The following is a 20,455-nucleotide window of genomic DNA, read 5'->3' as shown; positions in this document are numbered from 1 at the left end:
ACTGGATACCTCTCTCCATGGTGGCCCACTTGACTAGATGACAGAAAACATCTGTCTTGAAGGAATACCTTTCCTTCTTGTCTGACAAGAGTCGCCTCCATAGGGTGAGGGCTTGTGCCTGTTTTCCAATTGCTTTGTTGTTGCCCCCTTTCCTAGTAAAGGTCTTCACTGCCCTCTAATTCCAGACTACTGGCCCCATTTTCACAGCATCAGAGCAGCCAGGGGAAAGAAAAGAGAGAAAGAAAAGAGAGTTTACTTGCTCTGGGAGATGGGACAAGCAACTTAGGTTACAAAGATGTTGTTAACATATGCAGAGAGAAAATCAAAATAGCAAGAGCCCAGCTAGAACTCAATCTGTCAGCTTCTGTGAGAGATAAGGAAAAAAATGTTTTTATGTAAACATTAGCTATAAAAGGAGGGGCAAGGTGAATCTCCATCCTTTATTGGATGTGGTAGGGATCAGTACCACCAAGGATGAGGAAAAGGCTGAGGTGCTCCATGACTTTTTTGCTTCTGTCTTTAACAGTCAGGCCAGTTATTCTCAGGGTACCCTACTCCCTGGCCTAGAAGTCTGGGGTGGGTAGAATAAAACCCCCATAATTCAGTAGGAAACAGTTGGAAAGCTATTACTCAACCTGGACCCGTCTCAAGTCCTTGGGGCAAGATGGCATCCACCCAAGGGTGCTGAGGGAGCTGGTGGGAGTGCTTGCCAAACCACTTTCCATCCTTTATCAGTAGTCCCAGTCAAACAAGGAGGTCCCAGATGACTGGAGATTTGTCAGTGCAATGCCCATCTACAAGAAGAGTTCAAAGAAGGATCTGGGGAACTACAGGTCCCTCAGCCTGTCCTTGGTATCAAGAAAGGTTAAGGAGCAGATCATCTTGTGCGTGATCACACAGCATGTGTGGGACAAGCAGAAGATCAGGCCCAGCCAACAGAGGTTCGTGAAAGATAGGTTCCTGCTTGACCAACCTCATCTCCTTCTACAATCAAGTGACCAGCCTGGGGGATGAGGGAAAGGCTGTTGATGTAGTCTACCTGGATTTTAGCAAAGCCTTTGACACTGTTGTCCACAGCATTCTCCTAGAGAAGCTGGCAGCCATGGCTTGGACAGATACGTGCTTTGCTGGCTAAAGAACCGCCTAGATGTTGAGACCCAGAGAGTGGCAGTGAACAGAAATAAATCCAGTTGGCAACTGGTCAAGAGTGGTGGGGAATGGCTGAAGGAACAAGGATGTGTCAGTCTGGAGAAGAACTACAGGGAGACCTTACTGCGCTCTCCAGCTGCCCAAAAAGGTGGTGGCATTCAAGAACCGCGGAGATGTGACACTGAGGGACATGTTTAGTGTTACGGATAGATTGGGGTTGGACCTGATGGCCCTAGAGGTCTTTTCCAACTGTCAGACTCTGTGATTCGAGGAAAGCCCACAGCAGTTTCTTGTGGAAGCACGCTGAAATGCTGTGGTGTATAATGCTGGAGTCCCCAGATATAGGACATGAAAGATGTCCACTGAGCACCAGTATCTTGCATAGACACCTCCAACTGCCACAGGAGACCAGTACACTCCTGTAAAGAAGTGGCAGCTTCTCAGGGGAACCACAGATCCACACACCACCAGGCAGTCCACCAGCATCAGATCCAGCCCCCTGTAAACACAGATCTGCATATGTCCCATCTCCTGTTCACTGCCCCTTTGCTGGACTCACCAGTAGCTCCACGTCTCTCCTGTACTTGTGAACCCACAAGTGGACATGGCACTCCAGGCATGGTTTCACCAGAGCTGGGAAGAATCACCTCCCTTGGTCTGCTGTCAACATTTGACTGATGCAGCCCAGGAAACCATCAGTTTTCTCTGTGGCAAGAGCACGTTGCTGACTCACAGTCAACCAAAACCCAAAAGGCCCTTCTTTGCCAAGCTGGGTGGCACCTAGGTTTTCCTACCACGTGCAGGACTTTGCAGTTCTCCTTGCTGAACACGAGGTTCAGCTCCCTTCTCCAGTCTGTCAAGGTTCCTCTGGATGGCAGCACAACCCTCTCACATATCAGCCACTCCTCCCACCTTTGTGTTATCCACTGACTTGCTGTTGATATACTCTGCCCCATCATCCAGGTGTGCGATGAAGATGTTGAACAGGACTGGAACCAGTTTGACTCCCTGGGGTACACTGCCAGTTACTGACTTTCAAACAGATTTCATACCACTGATCACCACCTTGGCCTTTCAGAGACTTTCCACCCCGCTCATCAAGCTGATACCAAAGCACTCTGTGCACCAGTAGCACTGTTTCACAACTGGCTTTGCCATGCAGAACTAAGATGATGCCCAAGCCTGCTTTGAAACTAGGACTACAGCCAGCAGCACATGGCATCATATACTGGAGATGAGAAGCACCAGTATACATTTGTTGTCTTTATTCACAGGGAAGAGGAGATCAGTATTTAACCTTAACAGCTATATTGGCCACTTAAGTCCTGAGAAGCCACTCCAGATAGGCAGGGCTTCAGCCTCTCTCTTGCCCATGGCTGATATGCTGTAGCTGCAGAAAATCAGCCCTTGAGTATGGCCGAGCTGTCATGCCTTGGGAAGTGTCTGCAGACAATGATAGGGATGAAGGGCTGATGTGAGCCCTCATCACAAACCAAGAAGGAATCAGACTGCCCCAGCAGTGCTCACTGGGATAGGCACTTCTTTTGTTGTTCTCTTGGTTAAAATCAGACTATCTTGGCACACACTAGAGAGTGATGGAGCATCTGGTTTCTAAGGTCTTGAGCTTTTAACCGTGCAGAGTAAAAACAATGCTCTGGAAGGTGTGAAAACTATGAGAGGGAGCAAGGATACAGGTCCCAGCTCCAGGCTTCATGGGATGCCCGTGAGATTTGTTATTTGCTGGGACAAGTCAGTCCCAGCAGCACAGACCAGAAGATCTTTCCTGGCTAGCATCCTATCACATCCCCTTCCCTGGCTCCCACCAAGCCTCTACCCCAGCTCATCTGCTCCACCGGGCTCTCCAGGCATCACCAGTTGGGCAGTACAGCCCCATCAGGCTCTCCCATGCTGCTGCTACTGCAGCACTACCAACTTAAAGGGAACTAATTCTCACCCTCATCAAATGAATATATTTCTCAGGCATCCCCAGGGATGACATGCAGTGGGGATACCACATCCTCCACCAGCACACAAGGAAGGTGACACAAGCTGCAGGGAGATCTGGGCATCCAGCTGGGACATAATGGATGGAGGAAGATATTAGGGAGCCCAGATATTGCCACACACTGCTGGCACTCCCTCAGGCTGCTTAGCAGCTGCCATCCACTGCCACTTGCTTTTATGGCTGGTTCTCCATTAACCATATTTTATAGACCCAACTTTCCCTGCCCAACAGCAAAACTGTTCCAAGTGAGGAAGAATGCACCTTTGACCTTCTCCAGTCTGACTCCCAGGTGTAGGGATGAGCCTGGGGCTTGGATAGGAGTCCCACTATGCATATGGCCATGAAGCTCCAGAGGGGCTGGGGGGGACACACATCCTGTATCTATCCAAGCCAGGCAGCAAGACTGCTGAAGACAGAAGCTGTCACATTTATGACCAGAAATCCAGCATCTCCTGCCATGATCTTGATGGAGGGTGTGACAACAGATCCCATACTTGTGGTGAGAAGGTGTGCCAGACAACAAAATGGGATGCTGTTGAGGGACTGAGATCCAGAGACATGAAAGACAGTCGGGGGAATTATTACATGCCATTCTGCCATCTGCCAGCAGCACTGTGCAGTGCCTCTCTCAGCCAAAATCAGGCTGCTTGAACCTGAGCAGCAACAAGCAGGAGGAGGCAACCCCAGTCTCGTTGCACTGAAGCTGCTACCTCCACTACAGCCTGCCCCTTCCCTTACATGGAGACCACAGTGATACTAAAACAGCTGCTGGATGCTCTTCCTCTTGTCTATAAGGTGAGGATGCTGACTCCAGGACCCTATTTTCCCAGCTCCCTCCCAGCAACACTGAGCCTGGCAAATACCTCACGGTGAAGTAATTCTACGTTATTCTGCATTTACACAAAAATAGAGCAATTCTATATTTATAGAGATTTATAGCCGGTTCCGTGCTGGAGGAGTTACTGAGCAAGACCAGGAGCTGTGGGCAGTCCAGGCTCCCGAGCAGCTGGCTGCTTCTCAATCGGCATTTCCAACATACAAAATTAAAGGCATTCGTCTCCGTCTGGTTTCTTAAATAGATAAGGGGGGAATGAACAGACAGTATGTACAGGGGGGCAGTGGCAGGGCCCGAGTGCCCTTTGCCCGCAGCCTGGTGCCTGCCGCCCGGGGTCAGTGAGGCCGGCTGCTGGACTCTGAGGGCTGCCGCTGGCGGGGGGGAGTGTAGCCGTTCAGGTAGCCATTGCTCTGGCGTTTGCTGAGTCCTCCGTTAAGAATGTCCTGGATGTGCTGCACGATCAGGTTGATGGCCACTGTGAGCAGAAAGGGAGGGAAAAACATCAGGGAGAGACTGCGGTAGGATCGTGGCAAACCAGAGGCAAGGCAGAGACAGCGACCCTGCGCCCACGCCCTCCCCATCCCTCAGCTGGGAGCTGCAAGCCTGCAGGCAGGAGCTGCCTACTGCCACTTGGTTCCCTCTGCCCATGCAGAGCCTGGTGCTCTACCAGCACGCTCAGGCAGACCCCAGCCAGGTGGAGATGTGACCGCCCAGCTGCATGCCTGGCCTTGGAGAAGCTCTTTTCCCTTTGTGCACAATGAGCTGGGAACTGTTTGTCCAGAGGCACCATGCACACAAGCTCCCAGGCTCGCTCAGAGCAACACAAACTCCCAGGCACTGACAAGGAGCAAAGGGGAAAAGCTCATTTCAGTGCACCTCCAGAGCAGCCCCTGCTACCTCCTCCCTAGCGCTCACTGCCAGGGCAGAACAGCGGGGTCTGGGTCTGCTCACCTTCATTATCTGCTCCTCTGGGAATGATCACGTCAGCATACTTCTTGGTCTGGGAGAAAAGAAAGCACTGTGTTACTGAGAAAGCAGAACACTGCCAGGCTGGGGCACTGCCCCTGCTTCCTGCCCTTCCCACTGCCAAGCCCAAACCCTCAGGGAGTTACACTGCCCAAATCCTCTGGGAGGCATAAAGGCGCTGATTGTACATTTTGGACTGTGGCTTTATTTTCCTGAGCTCAAACAAATGTCAGTGAGAAGCCACCTAACAAAACCTGAAAATTAAAAAGCTTCATGATCACAAGACTCCAGCAGCTGATGCTCTGGGGGACGACTCTACCCCCCAAATTCACCTATCTGACAACCTTCCAGGCCTATTGAGACAGCCCCAGGACATACTGGGCTGTTTCAGTGCCACTTGGACTGGAACTGTTAGGGGTTTATTAACAGCAGCAGTAGGGCTCAAGCCTGCTGCACATCCACATGCAATCACTCTGGGGCTGAGCCCACCACTGGGTTGGAGGTGGAAGCAGACCAGTGCAGGGCTGGTGGGTGGGCACAAAGCAGTTGTTTTCTACTCTCCTTGTTTCACATTTCACCCTCCTACACTCCTCAACAGAACAGTCTCGATGCAGCGTCTGCTGCTTTGCAAACAGATGGATTCATCTCACTGGAGATTTGCAGGGGAGGCAGTGAGCAGGACCTGCCTCCCAGGAAAAGCCTTTCTAGAACCAACACCAACACTGCACCCCTGACCCACATCTGCAATGGGTACACCAGGAGCAGACCTTGTAGCACAGAAAGAATCAGTGCCTCCCGTGGAAAGGACAGAGCTGGCCATATGGACAGGCACTGTGATGTTTCTGTGGGCAAGGGCTGAGTGAGGCTGGAGGCACAGTATGAACTCCCAGCCATGCTGCCAGCTCTCAGTTCCCAAGTTGCGGGTTTCTGCTGGCTCTGTTCCTCCAGAATAAGGAGAAATGCCGTGTGTAACTATCACATTTGCTTGTAAAGCCCGAAGAACCAAGCCATGGGCTTCTCTCCATGATGCAGTGCTATGAGGGATGTGCAATGGCTTGTCCTGCAAACATGCTTCACCTGCAGGTTCTCTGGGACCGCAGGGTCATCTGCATGCAAAGTCTCCATCTGCTGGAGAGCCTGGCCCCCCAACCTTGCCTCAGTTATCGGCTCCCAAAGTCACATCCATGTCTCAGGCAGACCCTGTAACCCTGGACAACTACATCTTGGCCTCTCACAAGCTGGGAAATGCATCCTTCACGGCCACATCCTGCAGCACAGAGCATAGGAAGGTGCTCCCCTGCCCTCCCAAGCACCAGGCACATGCAAGTTAAAAAGGGCTTGCACAGTGGTCACCATCTGGGGATGGGTATCTCCTATTCACTGTCCAGATGCAGCCAAAAATCATCCCCCCTTGGCTGGCATCTGCTGAGCTGCCTGGCGTTGGCTTGGCTGACCCCATGCAGGGAGGGGTTTCTCTCGCTGTATCTGCCTCCCCATAGGGACAGTGATCTCACCGGGAAGGCAGTGGCTGCACAAACAGTCCTCATCTCACCCTGACCCAGCCAGCACCGACAGCCCCATTTTTACCAGAGCCTGAGAGAGACAGAGAGCCCTGGGACACAAAACGCTCCTGTCTGATGAGCTGCCCAGGGAAAGAGGCGTTCCCCATACTTACTGGCAAACAGAACTCCTCGAAGGCAGGCTTCACAAAGGTGATGTACTGCGACAAGATCTGCTCAAGGTCCCTGCCTCGCTCACTGATGTCTCGTAGCACTACAAGAAAGGTGTAAGGCACAGTCAGCAGCCAAGCCATGCATCGTTCCATCCCCTTCCTCTCGGGGCAGCTCTGCCCATCCGCCCAGCTGCTTTTCCCCATGTCCAGGCAGTCCCCTCGACCTGCTGCCAGCTCTGGCCTGAAGTCACTCCAGCATAGGGCACGTGTCCCTATGCAGCAGGAATTCAATCCACCAGCGAGGGCCAGAGCAGCCCTGGGACTGAGCAGCTGGGCCTTGACTCTCCCCCCCCTCCCCACCCCTGGCTGCTCCCCAGCACGCAGCACCTGGCACTGGGTTCAGAGCCAGCCTCCTCCACGTGCCAAGCAGAGCTGAGCCGCTGTGCCTCGCCTGCCCGACCCAGTGCCCGCATGCCGGCGGGGCCAGGATGGCTCTGCTGCCCAAACACTGCTGTGGCACCGTCCCTGTGTCTCAGTTTGCCCACGGCCAGCAGCCTCTGGGAAGCCTCGTGTGGGGAGATGAAGGCTTGGCAATGTGTGCCAGCTCCAGGAAGGGCTCAGCCCTGCCCAGGCTGCTCCTCCAGCCAGCTCCATGCCCTCTGCAAAGAAAGGGAGCAAGCCCCAACACAAACAATACAGAAAAACAGGCAAGGGACATTAAAAAAAAAAAAAAGGCAGAGACAGAGAGATTTCTGTTTCCCAGGTCCCACGCCCTGTTTGCTGGCTGCTGTGGGGAAGGGAGGCTGCACACGCAGCTGGGACAGCAGGGGATGCCTGCAAAGTGCTGAGATACCCAGGGTGCAGAACTGCTTCTGGCAGGACAGAGCTCTCCTGCCTGTCCTCAAGGCAGGCCACTGCAGGGTGATGCCCCCCAAACACAAATCAAGCACCCTCTGACTCGTACTTGGCCCCAAAACAATAGGTCCCAGCAATGGGAGGTGTCACTTGCAGTGCAGGCCAATGTCCCAGGGACACACTGGTGCCCGTCCAGTGCCAGCAGCCAGTGGCAGCATGAGCCACACGTACTGAAACCCAGCACTACCAATTAACCCAGCTGTCAGCTGTACTTCTGGGAACTCTGTCTCCTGCTGCTACCCAGCACAAAAGCCTATTGCTGCAGCTCCTCAGGACTTCTGTGAGAGTGAGCGACTCATGGCTGTGTCGAAATGCAAGATCCTGACTCTTGCTACTAGCTGCCTCCAGCAACATTCCAGGGACATGATTATCCCTTCAGTATCTCACACATTGACTTCCCACTCCCAGCAATGCCAGGGAGACATGCAACAAACACACTTGCCGCTGCAGTGTTCCTACAATAAAATCACAGTGTCATTAAGGTTGGGAAAGACCACCTAGTCCACCTACCTCCAGTACTGCCCACTAAACCATGTCCCTCAGTGTCACATCTCCACAGTTCCTGAACACCTCCAGGGCTGGTGACCCCACCATCTCCCTGGGCAGCCTGTGCCAGTGCCCAAGCACTCATTCAGAGAAACTTTTCCTAACACCCAACCTGAGATATCAACTGATGACAATCAGTTCCCTATCAGGAGATGGATAAGCTGCAAGGAGACAGCGCCTTTACCAGCCAGCAGCATCCCAGCTGCCCCTTTACAAGGCTTTAGTGATTGATGGTGGGTGGGAGAAATCCCCAAGAGAATGGCTGTGGCCCACCAGGCTCAGGACCTCATCCAGCAGCTGCAGCTCAAGCTCTGTATCATGGTTTGCAGCTGGACTGCCCGGGTTCCTGGTCAATGAAGTCAACTAGCTCTCAAGCCCTGAGCTCATGGTTACACACCAAACCCAAAGCAGCTGAAGTACGCACTCCACACGTGCAATTGGGATGCACACGTGTTCATAGGGCGATGGGAATGCACAAGACAACGCCTTCAGACAGCTGATACAAGGCACCACTAAACAAACAGGCTACCCTCTGGCTGTTGAGTGCCTGCACAGTGCAGTCTACTTACAGGATCAGGATCACATTGCAGGATCTTGCAAATGCGTATCTGTGACCTGCTAACACGTCTCCCTGCGATGACTGTGCTGTCACCTCCCTGGATGAGTCACGCACGAACAGTGGGCAGGGTCAAGAAGGCTGCCGTAAGAAGCAGCTTTTAATCAGCACTGATGACATCTCAACAGTGGAGGAGGTTGCTTATCCGGCAGCAGGAGGGATGCAGGGCTTTCAGCAGGCAAGACCAGTTCTGTATCAGAGCGGGATGGTTCCACGCACACATGCAGTCCCAGGTGCTGAGGCACGCTTCTCTTGCCACAGCACTGAGGCCAGAATGCCATTTCTCCTATAAATCACCTTCTGCACCCCAGATGCTCTGTGGAGCCCAGGCATGGGGAGGGACGGTGCAGACAGAACTGAACTCTGCCTCAAGAATCCCAGAACAGTTTCGTAGTCCTGTCAGAGGCTCAGGGGCTACATCAGTGATCCTGGACCTCGAGGCAGCTCTGACTGCATCTCAAGCCTTGCACACCTGGAAGAACTGGACTTCTTCATACATCAACTGGTAACACACAGCCAAGCCAGCTGGACATGGGGAATCCTACAGAGAGATATTATGGTTTCTAGGGCTCTTTGCCACCCCAGCCATCACACCAGCACCAAGGAGCATAGGGATGCAGCACTACACTGGCTGTGCTTGCACAGAGCGAGATGTACAACCACACTCCCTAGCTGCCTGACCCAGGATGGATACCTTCACATCACACCTTGGTCTCGAGCAGAGCCATCGGGTGCTGCCTCCTCACTGAGCTGTTGAACCACTCTGCTCTGCCTGCTGCACCCTTCCCACACGGGGACAGAGCGCACTGCTTCATGCATCAGGGAAGATCCCAGAACAAGGAAGCAGAAGCCACACTGAATTCTAAGACTCAAAGCAAGAGTGCTCCCCACTGCTGGGAGCTGCCTGGTGCAATGCGCTGCCCTCGCTCTCTGCTAGCGACAGCAAAGCTTTTTACTGACTCCAGTGCTACTTTGTTGTAGTCTGCAGCTAGCTGCCCGTCATTCAGGTGACGTTTCTGTCCCTGCTGCATGAGGCAAACTCAGGCCTCACCTCTACGGGACAGCCGGGTGTCTGCATCCGTGTCCACGAAGAGCTTCATGCGGAAGAGGTCCCGCACCTCCTGGCTGTAGAAGGCCAGGATGCCCTCAAAGAGCACCACGTCGGCAGGGTACACAGTCACTGTCTCCTCTTTCCTAGCAGAGGGAAGGAAGAGAGTCAAAATATGGCAGTGGGGACGAAACAAGCCAAGCAAGGTGGGGGAATCAGCAGTGCTCCTGTACACGGCTGCAGCCATGGGACATCACTGCTGCACCAGGAGGGTGGAATGATGGGAGAGCAGACCTACCCCACAGTAGTGAAGGGAATCCAAGGCATATACACTTCCTAGAAGGACAGACAGCAGAGTAGGAAGCAGACTAGCCCCTTCCCCCCTGCCTTGGCCAGCTGCTGTTTACAAGTGTTAGATGCCAAACGATACAGCCCCAAAAGCCTGAGCATGGGGAACTTGTAGGGACAGTCCTGCCCCTCAAGGTGCAAGCAGTGCTCCTCTGAAGCCAGTCATAGAAAAAGGGTCACACCATCTTCAATCAGTGCAGGCATGCAAGTTGAGCACATGCAAGGGAGGAATTACAGGAACAAGAGCTGCAAGAACTCTTTTCCTGGCACTGCTGGACAGTTTGAGCCTGGAATACTTGTTAAAACTGCTAACACAGAGGAGAGGAAAAGTGGATGCCTTTGTGCAGCCATGCAGCTTTCCAGGCCCCTAAACTGTGCCTGTACCAGCCCTGGATCCTCTAACACATGGTGTAAAGCTGCTAGCATTGAAGTTCTAGGTTGACAAATGGGCACCTAAGAGCAGGCACAAGCAGAGGGACAGGAGGCTGGGGTGGCAGGACTGCATGCTGCTGTCAGGAGAGGCTCAGCAAGGCAGGAACTGCTGTTACACCTGGAGTGGGAGACAAAGTCATAGACGGGGATCTGGACCGTCTTCCCTTCCGTGATTTCTTTGAGTGTTTTCACGATCAGTTCGTTGTCAAAGGCATCTGAGGAGAAGAGAAAACATTACCCGAGGCAGCTTCACACGCAATGCTGTGCTGAGCCTAACCAGAGCCACTCACTCCCCATAGACAGACAGACAGATGCACAGGCTCCAGAGGAAAGCCCTGCTCATCCCCATGGGTGTTGCAAAGCCCAGAGCTTTACACCAGCCTGGGATCTGGTCTGCAGATATCAATGCCAGCCTTGTACAGCAGCACTGAGAACTTGGGAAGGCATCTCCTCTGGGGCTCCAGCCCTCACAGAGACTGGAGCAGTGTTCCAACCTTTAGCTGCTGCACAGACAGGGCTCTGTTTGCTCCGTGCTCACTGCCTGCAGCCATTGTCCTCCTGGGGATGAGGGGACAGCAGCTCTGGAATTTCCCTACCAAGCTCTGGGATGGTTCAAAGAGCCCCTGTTGTAGCACAGCTGCCGTGGTGCAGGGGTTTGTGAGACAGCTGTGCAAGATGGTTCCTTCTTAGAGGGACAGCATAGAGCTGCTGGCTCCAGGGGCTGTGCCAGGCAGACCTTCCTGGTCCCAGCCCAGGGGTGGGGTATCAAACGGGGGGATATTTTTGCAGGAAGAAAAGCTTGAGAATTCATCTGAAGGAATTTAAGAACTCACAACCTTCCCTTTTTCATCCCAAGCACTCCCAGAGGCAGATGATTTCCTGAAGAGACAGAAGCTGTTTTCCAGGAGACACAAGTGGTCCCAATGGAGCCACAAAGCTCCCACCCCAACAAGGGATGAGCTAAGCCAATCGCTCCCACCCCACACAGAAACACAATCCTCCTGATGCCCATACAAAGTTCTTTGGTGGTGGGTTTTGAACCAGCCCTCATCCCACCCCAGTGGGTTTCTCCATTCACCTGGATGGTCAAAATTGAACTGGCCTTTGAGGGCTTTGGATTTCTGCTCTGAGGTGAGGACCCGGTAGAAGCTGTCTTGGCTCACGATCACCACCTGCTTCTGGCGATAGTCCACTTCGTTCTGGCCCAGCAGCTGGACAATCTTGGAGCAGACCGAAGACTGGGAAAGGAACAGCAAAGGGAACAAGTCAGTGGCAGCAGTGTCCATCCCATGCAGGATGTCAGGAAACAACTGTTCAGGGGGCACAGCTTGCTGAACCTCCAGTTGAGAGTTTGTGGTCCTGTTCCCATAGCCCAAACTCATAGATGAAAAAGTGCTTTGGGGGCACCACCATGTGGCCTTTTAGTTTGAAAGCAGCACCAAGCAGCATCCCCCCAAGCCCTGCTCCTGACCATAAAACACCACTGCACGGATAGGTAGGAAGACCACAGAGAGGGAAGGCCAGATTGTCTTCACACTTTAAATAAGGCCCAAGATGGAAAGGTACCAGGAGAGCCCTGGGAGTTTATCAGAGCTCTGCCATAGCTGGGAGGAGCATTTGCAAGCATATCCTAGTACCTCTTGGCACAGCAAACTAAAGGCACTGCAGAGCCAGCAAATGAAGAACCACATGGCTCTGGCTGCTGGCACAAGATCCCCATGAACACGTATGGCACAGGGACCGGCGCTCTGCACTGAGGTGACTGGACCCCCTACCATCACAACACGAATCAGGGCAAATCCCAAAGCCTGCTTCAGTCTCATCACTCATGGGATCCCTTGCCTGCTGCCTGCCCCAGGCCGTGAGATGCAGGTCAGGCTGGAGGGAAGCTCCCAGCTGCTACACAGGAGCCCTGTGTATCTGCCTAGAAACCTCCAGCTTGGGACCAGGGAAAGGTGTGCTCCTGGCACCAAACTGAGCTGTTTCACCTCCCACTTGAGTCACACTTGCTGCAAAAGCCTAGCTGAGCTGCTCCTGCCCTCAGTCACCATTAATATACTCTGCAGAGCTCTCTGCTCAGCAGGGAGAGGTTCGCCTGCCCCAGCCTGCCTGTGGCTCTTTCTATGTTCCTATCTCCCTGCTGGTTTGGCTGCCTGCTCCATACCTGGCTAGCAGTCTCCAGAGGCAGCACTGAAGACAGCAGCAGTGAGACGGAAGGAGGAGCTCACCCCAGCAGTCAGAGGGCAAAGCTGTTTGCCTGCAAAGCTGGAAGATTTGACGACACTGTCATCCCCAGAGAGCATCTCTTCCCCGCCGGGCCAGGCTGACCTGACTTGGCTGTGAGCACCGTGCCGTGAGTCAGCCCCAGTCGGGCTGCAGAGTCTCTGAGCACAGCCAACAAGCCGGCCCAGGCTGCCCGATGGCAGTACCGTGGCCGTGGGCACATTTTTGGGCTGCAGGACAGGGTCGGGGCTCCCCAAGCAGCCCAACTCCTCCTCCTGCACAGCAGGGCTGGTGAGCTGTGCTTCCAGAGCCACGTGGGCATCCTGCCCCGCACCCAGAACAAAGCGCTGCAGCGAGCTGCTGCCAACTGCTCACCCTTCAGCACGTGACACAGCCAGAGCCCCTTTTCTCCCTTTCCTCTGTTTTCCCACTCCCCGCATCCTCCTGCAGCCCCATTGCTTATCCAGCTGTATCCTATGGTTTTGCAAAAACAGGGTGGGCACGGTGCTTTCCCCAGCTTTTCCTCCCCGTGCTCTCCCCCGGACGCTGCTGCCTCTCCCTGCTTTCAGACAGGCTCAGCCTTGGCCACAGGTGCCAAGGACACCAGATTTCCCATGGCCTTTGCGATTTTTAAATCAGCGTTTTCCAGCACAGCTACCCAGACAGATCCCCAACCTGCAGAGCTGTACGGATCCATGCAAGAAACTGCTTTCTCCAGTTGGGAGAGAGGAGCACAGCTCCTTCAGATCAGCAAGGCCAACACACCTTGGACCTGAGCACACAGGCAAAAAATAAAAGCATTTCAGGATATCACATAGTTCCTCCCTGTTCTTCCTCCACCTTATGCATGCTAATCTGTAGCACCAGTTTGCTGATCCTGGAAAGAGGAAAAAAGAGTCCCCACCAGCTCTGAATGTCATGCTCACATTCTACGCTGCCCAACTCACGACACAAGGTGATGAGAAAAACCCAAGGAGAAAGCTATCCTTGGCAGCTGGGGACAGAAACATAAGGCCTGGCTCACACATACATCCTCTGCTGGGGACCAGGAGGAGGGCTGGAGTGTACCTGGGCTTTACTTATTGCCCAGCCCTCTGGGGTGGCTCTTTGGGGCTGGTATGAAGGGCACTCACTCCTGTTGTTGGTGCAGGCAGGCACTCTGATGTCAGCCTGAATGCTCCTGCAGCTGGAGGCAATTCCTCTTGCTCAATAAGCACCACATGCGAAGGAGGAATCAAAACCAGAAATGCAGAGGTTAAAAATTCCCCTACAAATGGGAACAGAAAGTCCCAGCCTCAGGAGGTGACCTTCAAATAAGTGACACAAGTCCCCCGCTCAAACCCCCTCCCTCAAACCAGCACTGCATACATACGTGTGACTGATTTTAATCAGAAGTGTGAAAAATTCACTCATAACTGGAAATAATATCAGTTAGGCTCTGGGGAGGCCTGAGAACGCCCAAGGGGACATCTCGGCCAGGACTAAAGTGCGACTGATGGATTATACTGGGACACACTGGTGGGACTGTGACCCAGGGGACACACTGATCTCAGAGGGACGATCTGGGCTCCAGTTTCCTCTTCATCTGTTCCTAACTCCTCGTTTCCCATCAGCAACCACTTAGAACCACAGAATCCTTAAGGTTGGAAAAGACCTCTCAGATCACCAGATCCAACCCAACCCATCCCTAGCACTGACCACATCCCTCAGTGCCACGTCTCCATGGTTCTGTAACACCTCCAGGGACGGTGACTTCACCACCTCCCTGGGCAGCCCAGTCCAATGCATTACCACTCTTGCAAAGAAGAAATGTTTCCTAATACCCAACCTGACACAGCTCTCCCTGGGGCAGAAGGAAGACTGACCTGAGGGAGATACCACAATGCTGTAGATGAATCCCAACACAGAAACTCTGGGATATGGACCTCATCCCAAGCTCTAGCTCTCCTAGACGCTCTGAAGATGAGAAGCACAGCATGAAGGCCTCCTTGGCTCCACTCAGCCCTTCCCCAGCCACAGAGAGACATAAAGAGCACACAGGGAAGAATGTCGGTGTGTTTTTCCTGAGAGAGGAGGTGTGCAGGGGAAGGAACCCAGCAGAAGGGTGCTCAGAGCCCTGCCCCTGACATTTGTTTGAAATATATTCATTATATTACGTATTTAACTCATATTCGCTCCTGGCCTATAGCCAGCTGCTCCAATACTCTTCAAGAGTTGACTAATTCCCTCACTATTATTATGCAGATTATCCCACAATCCCTCTCGGGTAGCTCCAACTTCAGTTGGGCGTTAGGGAAAAGCTGACAGCAGAGACATGGGGCAGGGCCTGGTGACACCTCCAGCCCTGGCATGGTGCAGAAAATGGGGCAGCACAGGTATACTCCCATTGCTAAGGGCTAGGCTGAGCTGCTTGACCCAGGGAACCAGACCACACTTCACATCTGCAGGAGCCTGGCTGGGTGTCCCCATCACACGCTTGTGGTTCAGGCAGTCTCCAGTTATGGAATCTGGTAGTATTTTCCCTAAGGTTGTATCAAGGGATGATGTCCCCTGCAGCACAGGGCATAGCTTCTTTGTCAGACTAACCCAGGACTTCTGCTCAACCAAGTCCCTGCAATCAGCAGCCCTGATGATGCTGCCCTTCTCTCCAGCACACAAATTGTTGATTTGGGGCTTTTCTTGCAAGGTTACGGTAATTACAGAGTATTAGGAAGAGCTCAGTGGACTGAGGTGACACACAGAACAGATACCAAATTGAGAAGGCTCCCAGAGCATCTATTAAACATCCACCGTGGCTGCAGAGAGCTGGTTCACAACACACACGGTCCTTTCCAGCTCTAACAGAGCACATCCGTATGGCAGCACTGGGACTGGAAACTTGTTATTCTCGTACCAAAAGCCCAGGCCTCCACCCAGAGCTTTCCCAGGCAGGTTCACCATCCTGCCTTTCACTTTGCAGGACAGCCAGAGTCCTGCATCAGCATGGAACCAGCAGTCATGGACTCCAGCACGAGCAGGATCTGAATGCAGATGATGTGCTTTCCTGGAGCCCCAGGGATTACATCAGATAGGTTCCTTAACGAGCTCACATATACTCAGTCAACACAGGGAAGGGCTGACCCACCAAACACCCTGTGCATTGGTACAGTCAGCAGCTGGCACAGAGCAATGTTCTGCCAGAAGTTCTGACGAGTCTCCAGCCCGCACTGACACCGGTATTAATGAAGTCAGACCTTGTGATCCAGGGCTCCTGCCAGCCGCAAAACGTCACCAGGAAATGGTGTTGAACCAACACGGTGCTGCCGCAGTCCTTGCAAGCCCTCATCCAGAGGTGAGTGAAAGCCTCTGGGTCACTGCTGGACCTCCTCTGGGCTCATCCAGGTGGCAGCCCAAAGTGGCTAAACCCAAAGGCTGCTGCGAGGAACCTCAGCCTTCGCAAGCATAGGGGTCTGAGACCCATCATGCAAGCAGCCCCTTGTGGAGAGAGAACTGCCCCATGAGGAGGTGTGAGGGTCACTGCTTCCCTAGGGACTAGCACACTGGTTTTCCCATCTGCCCAGCTCCTTCCTCAGCCCCATGGCTGGCCAGCTCTTCTAGGCCCCATACAGCACTTTTGGTGTTCATAGCAGAAGTGCCTCAAGGATTAACAGCAGACAAGACACCTGGCTGAGCACACTGCAGTCCTGGTGCTCTGCAGTCTGGAAACGCTTAGGACTGCATGTTCAGACATTTCTGACTTTATGTGCTAATTAAGATCCCGAAAGTATAGCCACCAGGACCCGCTGGCACCCACACTCAGCCCTCGCCGGCGTGAGGGCCAGGCAGCCAACGAAAGCGCCCAGCCCACTGTAAATCTGTCCTTCCCTCCAGCCTCCTGCTGGAAGGCAGCGCTCAGCACCTCATTTCGCATCACGTGGGGACCAGCAATTAATGCCTCCGCCAGGCTTTGAGGAGCACTCCTCACCCAGAGGAGCAGAGACACCCACAGACCCCCCCGGATTCATCCTGACACTTCCCAGCCCATCCCAGCAGTCCCTCTGCCCGACTCTACCCCAGCCTGGCTGCCTGCCTCGCGTGCTGCGATGCTTCGTAGCCAGGATCGTCTCATGGGAGGGAGGGAAGAAGCTGTTAGCACAAAGACCACGGGTAAAAGAAGAGAACAAAGCTTCAGCACAGCACTTTGAAGGCATTGAGATGAAAGAAAAACGCTACAACCAGCTCTGGGAATCCCTGTGAGGGAATGAGGCGGCTGTGCCTGGTTTTGGCACAGGAGGGGGTCTCAATGCCATGTCATCTCCTCCACATCAGATGGCAGCAAGCTTTGTCCGGGCTGGACACGGTTTGGATTTAGGAGACAGTGTGAGAAGGAAGCTCCGTCTCCCCTCGGGCTTTTGTGAGGAGCCACCACAGTGCTGGCACTGCCTGCCCAGCAACTGTAGCACACCAGCACCTATGCTACAACCCCATGTATGCCCCAGCACAGTCCCAATTTTTCCCAAAGGACAAAGACAAGAGGGTGCTTCGGTTTCCACCTCCCACTCGATTCCCCATACTTGCTCCAGCCTCCCTTTCCTACTAGGGAACATCATGCAGCCTCCGAATCCCACTCCTCACCAACCCAGCTTTCAGAATCGCCAGCCAGAGGCTGCCCCAGCTCTCAGAGCGAGATGCTGCGGGGAGGGGACCACGGAGCCTTTTCCCCCTATCTTAGACTCAACAAAAGCAGCAGTGGGAGGAGCTGGGGGGGCCTCTGGGTGGCAAACACCCTCGGTTATCTCGGGGCTGGTGCGCTGCCAGAGGGGTGTGTTGGGACAACAACCCTCAATTGGTGCGAAGGCGGGTCAGACAGATTTGCTGCCTTGCCACCTTCCCAGTGGGAAAGGTGCCTGCTTCGCTTTCCCTGTGGGCGTGTTTTGCTCCCACCCGCAGCCAGCACATGGGCATGGTGATGGGTGGGAGCTGCTTTCCTGCAGCATCACCTGCAGACAGACCCTTGCAGCATCCCCAGCAAAAACGCAAGGGTCTACAAGGACAAGCCCTTGCTCCATTCTTATTGCTTCTCCTTGAGCAAGCTTGACTTTTTGTGTTTTTCTTTCCCCCCCCCCCCCCCCAACGTAGCTCTTGCAGCCTTTTCCCCACAAACTTTGCACATATCTGCAGGACTCCCTTCAGCTTTTTTAGCAGCCTGCAGTCACAGAAGGGGGGAAATCAAAGCTGAGAGACAGGAAAAGCCAGCTAGCACATCTCCCTTGCTAGAAAGAACCATTTCCCTATTTTTTTTTCTAAGGCAGCCTGCTCCCACTAAAGCGTTTCCACTTTGAAGTTGGGAACAACCGTGGCGAGCTGTACTGCAATCACTGCTGTTACCTTGCGGGCCAGAGACACAGCGTTCAGAGACAGAGCAGTCGAGCAGTGCCAGACACAATGTTACCGGGACAGCTACAGAGCCAGAGCTACACATCAGGGAGCAGACAAACCCCAGCGTTTGAGTCACCCGAGCTGTGCCGCAGGAACAATCCGACCCTGCTCCCAGTGGAAGACATTGCATCCTCTCTCTCCATCCCTTCCCTGTCATATCTGGGGCTTTTCCTTTTCGCAGTAGGAACCGCGGTCCAAGAAGCAATAGGAGGCTCGGCAACACATTCTTAAATGGGGGGGGGGGGGGGGTTACAACACCCTTAAAGCCCCTCCAAGAGCGAACCCGCAGACAGGCTGTCTGCCACAGCCCACGAGAAACATTCCAGAGGTGTTTCCACTGCCATTTGTGCTTTTATAAAGGGGGGGGGGTGAAAGAAACCAACCAAACAAAAACGCAGGTAGAATGCTGCACGGGAGGACGGCACGGTGGGTTTGGGAAAATAAAATAAATAAATCGATAAATAAAAGTGATTTTTTTTTAAGGATGGGGGGAAACAAAGCGACCTACATTAGGTTAAATAGGAAAGTACCGACCTCCCGCAGTGGGCTCGCTTCAGGCCGCGGGGAAAGCCCAGCTCTGCACTATGGGGGGGGGGGGGGCTCAACGCTGCAGCCCGGCCGCCCCTCGCCCCCACCTGCCCCCAGCTCAGTGCGCCCACCTGCCCCCAGCTCAGTGCGGCTCTGCTGTGAGTCAGCAGCTCGCCACGCGGTGCCCTAAAGCTCTGCCTATAACCCCCCACCCCCCCAAAAAAAAAAGAACAACGAAAAAGGGGCACCTCTCCCACCCCCACCTCTTTCCCCACGCACTGTGTGTGAGTGGGGTGGGGGGGCACACCGCCGGCCGGGTGGGTTGTAAAGCGTGAAAAGAATAACCGCATCGCCAGCGGGCGGGCAGCCCTTCAGGTTAAGGGCGGTGGTGGTGGTGGCGGCGGCCGGCTGTCCGCACGGAGCCCCCGCCGGTCCCCACCCCGCGGCCCCGGAGCAGCACGTGGCGCGGCGGCCGCTCGTCCCCGGGGCCTCCCCGTGCTGCGTGCTCCTGTCCCCCGCACCGCACCGCACCGCACCTTGCCGCTGGCCGTACCACCGCTGACCCCGATGAGGAAGGGCTCGCCGCCGCTGGGCTGCCCCTGCTCCTCCAGCCGCTGCTCGCTGTCCCCCGCCATCCTCCCCTAGCTAACGCCGCGCCGCCTCCGCTCTCCTGGCGGGGCTGGATTTATCTGATGAGTCAAGGGCCTTCCTCCCCGCCTGCTTCACATCCCCGCCGCTGCGGCTCCCTGCCAGGTGCCTGCTGCAGCTGCACATGCTCCGGCACCCGGCCGCGCAGCCCCGCGCCTCCCCCCGCCGGCCCCGGGGACAAAGGCGAGGCGGCCGCTCGTCCCCCTGCCCCGCTTCCCCCGGTGCGCAGGGGGATGGCAGCACGGAGGGGAAAGATGTGGCCGGCACAGGGAGCAAGCAGATGCCTGGCTTTGCAGAAGGACCGTGAGAAATGCGTGCGTTGGTCTGGGGATGAGATGGCTGAAAGGGGACCGCTTGCGAAAGGGGCATCGTGAACGGAAGGGAAAACGTTTCTGCGACCCACCGGGACTGGACGCAGAGCGCTGCTAGCTCAGATTGCAACAGGGGCGATTCGGGGTAGACATTCAAGGGTGTTTTCTAAGGAAATGTGAGAAATAAGTCCCACACTAGGTTGTTTTGGGAAAGCAGGAACTCTACACCATCCAGGATTGAAAAAAAAAAAAAAGCACAGAGGGAAAGCTCCCTGTATAGAAAGCTTTTCATATTTTCACCCCAGAGCCCCCCAGACCCACCCCTGCCGTGTGCTGGCTGCCCCCCCTCCCCTCTTCATGATGTCCAGGGCCCATCCACGATGACCTGGGGCACCTCCAGGGATGGGGCATGCACAGCTCTGGGCAGCAGTGCCAGGGCCTCACCACCCCATGCCAATTTCCAAGCACCGACTGTGGGCAGGCTTCCTGCACACCATCAGGAGCTGTTCCAAGCTACTACATCCTCCTCATCATTCCTATCCCCAGATCAATGCACACGTATAGGAATGGCAAAGCCCCCCTGATCTTTGGGGACAGATTGAGGGCATTTCAGACCACGCAGCCTCTGGGGGCTCTGCAGGATGCTCATTGTGGCATTTGTCATCGTTCCCCTTGTGGCAGAAGGTAAAACAAGTAAAAATCTCGTGATGGGGTGCAAATGGGGCAAGTGGGGAGTGGATGCGGGGGCAAGTGGGGAGTAGTGAGGACTCACTTGTATAGAATACAAACAGAAGA

At 54.4% G+C, this 20,455-nt stretch overlaps 1 protein-coding gene across 1 annotated transcript; it reads right to left on the bottom strand.

Moving 5' to 3' along the window:
- Positions 1 to 3,946: 3,946 nt before the first annotated feature.
- UCK2 (uridine-cytidine kinase 2) lies at positions 3,947 to 19,401 on the bottom strand. Its single transcript, XM_065744330.1, has 7 exons — positions 19,238 to 19,401; positions 11,611 to 11,770; positions 10,651 to 10,747; positions 9,756 to 9,898; positions 6,631 to 6,728; positions 4,941 to 4,989; positions 3,947 to 4,464 (listed from the first exon to the last, which is right to left on the bottom strand). The coding sequence occupies exons 1-7, from the start codon at positions 19,334 to 19,336 to the stop codon at positions 4,325 to 4,327; spliced, it is 786 nt and encodes a 261-aa protein (XP_065600402.1). The 5' UTR covers positions 19,337 to 19,401; the 3' UTR covers positions 3,947 to 4,324.
- Positions 19,402 to 20,455: the final 1,054 nt, after the last annotated feature.

Source organism: Cyrtonyx montezumae, unplaced genomic scaffold (assembly GCF_038088225.1).
Source record: "Cyrtonyx montezumae isolate F1298 unplaced genomic scaffold, pur_monq_1.0 scaffold_1, whole genome shotgun sequence".
Classification (NCBI taxonomy): Eukaryota; Metazoa; Chordata; class Aves; order Galliformes; family Odontophoridae; genus Cyrtonyx; species Cyrtonyx montezumae.
This window is presented reverse-complemented; position numbering and strand designations above follow the sequence as displayed.

Bases quoted from the DNA above. Each gene is read 5' to 3' on its own strand.
- UCK2 (XM_065744330.1), bottom strand. From the start codon at position 19,336: ATGGCGGGGGACAGCGAGCAGCGGCTGGAGGAGCAGGGGCAGCCCAGC. The intron at 11,771-19,237 runs GTGCGGTGCGGT...TTCCTTTCCCAG, and splicing joins GTGGTACGGCCAGCGGCAAG to TCTTCGGTCTGCTCCAAGAT. The intron at 4,465-4,940 runs GTGAGCAGACCC...TTCTGCTCACAG, and splicing joins CAGAGGAGCAGATAATGAAG to TGGCCATCAACCTGATCGTG.